At 32.0% G+C, this 1623-nt stretch overlaps 1 protein-coding gene across 1 annotated transcript in view; it reads right to left on the bottom strand.

Annotated features, from left to right (window-relative positions):
- Positions 1-417: 417 nt before the first annotated feature.
- LOC106111696 overlaps positions 418-1623 on the bottom strand; it is a 17274-nt gene continuing 16068 nt past the window's right edge. Inside the window, exon 3 of the mRNA XM_013293844.1 lies at positions 418-432. Within this exon, the coding sequence (XP_013149298.1) occupies positions 418-432 (15 nt within the window). The remainder of the gene's footprint in view (positions 433-1623) is intronic.

Below are 1623 nucleotides of genomic sequence, written 5' to 3' on the forward strand. Positions count from 1 at the left end.
GCGAGCGAAAGCTAGTCTAGTAATAAATATAGCCTATGTTATTTAGTGATTATGTAGCTTTTTAATAGTGAATTGTTGAAATCGGTGCAGTAGTTTTTTAGTTTCTTCATCTATACTAATATTATGTAGAGGTTAGATTTTTATTTTAGTACGTATTGAAATAACTCAAAAACTATTGGGCCGATTTTAAAAATTCTTTCACCATTAAAAAGCTACATTATCAGTAACATAGACGAATCAGCAAGTAACAGCTAGTCTACACTTAATATTATAAAGGGAAAGACTTGTATTTTTGTATATATTGAAATAACTCAAAAACTATTTGGCCAATTTTGAAAATTCTTTCACCGTTAGAAAGGTAATTTATTTATGAGTAACATAGGCTATATTTCAAGCAAGTGAAGTGGCGAGCAACACCTAGTTACGTATAACCTGAAAATTTACATTACATTTTGTTAAAAGAGTAAAGAAGATTCTTTTTATAAACGGGATTTAAAACTATTTAAATATGTCAAAAGCAATAGCAATTGTAACCGGAAAATGTCTACCTTTAGGGCATGTCAAAGACAAATAGCCGAGTAAACTTCAAAGGGAGCGAAAGTTTTTCAATTTGTCATAGGAAATATATTTTCCCCTCACAATGTTACCTTTTACATGAGTACCTTGATATAGTGTTTCATGTATATATTTACTAGTTTTCGCCCGCGTCTCCGTAGGCGTAGAATAAAAAAAAAGTAGCGTATATGTTCTTCCAGACAATACTCTACATCTATGCCTTTCATCGAGTTCCGTTTAGCGTTAGACTATAAACTCTAACAAACATCCATATATCCGTCTAAAATTTCGCATTTATAACATTAGTAAGATTACCACTTTTCTATTAAAAAATTAAAATATACAGCCGAGCATATAACGAGTTAACTTGATGGTACGGCAAGACGGTCGCAAGACGCGGTCGCAGTTAGTCTGGGGAGTCATCAGCTAACTAAAACACGCTAAATTATATTTTTACACTGACCTATACGATATCCGAATTTAACACTTGACTGAATTTATCTATTATTCTGTCCTGAATATGTGATTGAAAAAAGTTTCATCTTGATGTCGCTGAACTCTTGTGAGGTCGTATTTTATGAAATACCGGACCTTATATATGTCTATAAATAGTAAATTAGTCGTAATATTTGATAGACCTCATAAAGCCTCACATCGGTAGCTGACCTCAAGAGGTCGTAAAACGTTGGCACGAATCAAGGCGCATTTATTTGGAATAAAATCTTTGTTAATATTGATTTAAGATGGTATCCATATAGCAATCTTTATAACCGAAATGTCGAAGCGTCGTCTTCTTTACCAAACAAGGCAGTAGCTAGATATTGAGGTAACAGCAATGGGTATCAGCAGGGCAAAACAAAATAATCATAATTGATTTGCCCTTGCAGCACGGGGCAAAGGATAAAAAAAAGATTCCCTGTTATATGTTACAAACTGATATGTTCGGAATTTAAGTACCTAAGGCTACAATTTTTTTTTAATATGAAAAAACTGTTTTATTTTTTTTTTTATATTTAAGGTAGGGCATTATCATATACCCGTACCTTTTTTTTTTTTTTTTTTTTTTTT

Source organism: Papilio polytes, unplaced genomic scaffold, assembly GCF_000836215.1.
Source record: "Papilio polytes unplaced genomic scaffold, Ppol_1.0 DF824150.1, whole genome shotgun sequence".
In the NCBI taxonomy this organism is placed as follows: domain Eukaryota; kingdom Metazoa; phylum Arthropoda; class Insecta; order Lepidoptera; family Papilionidae; genus Papilio; species Papilio polytes.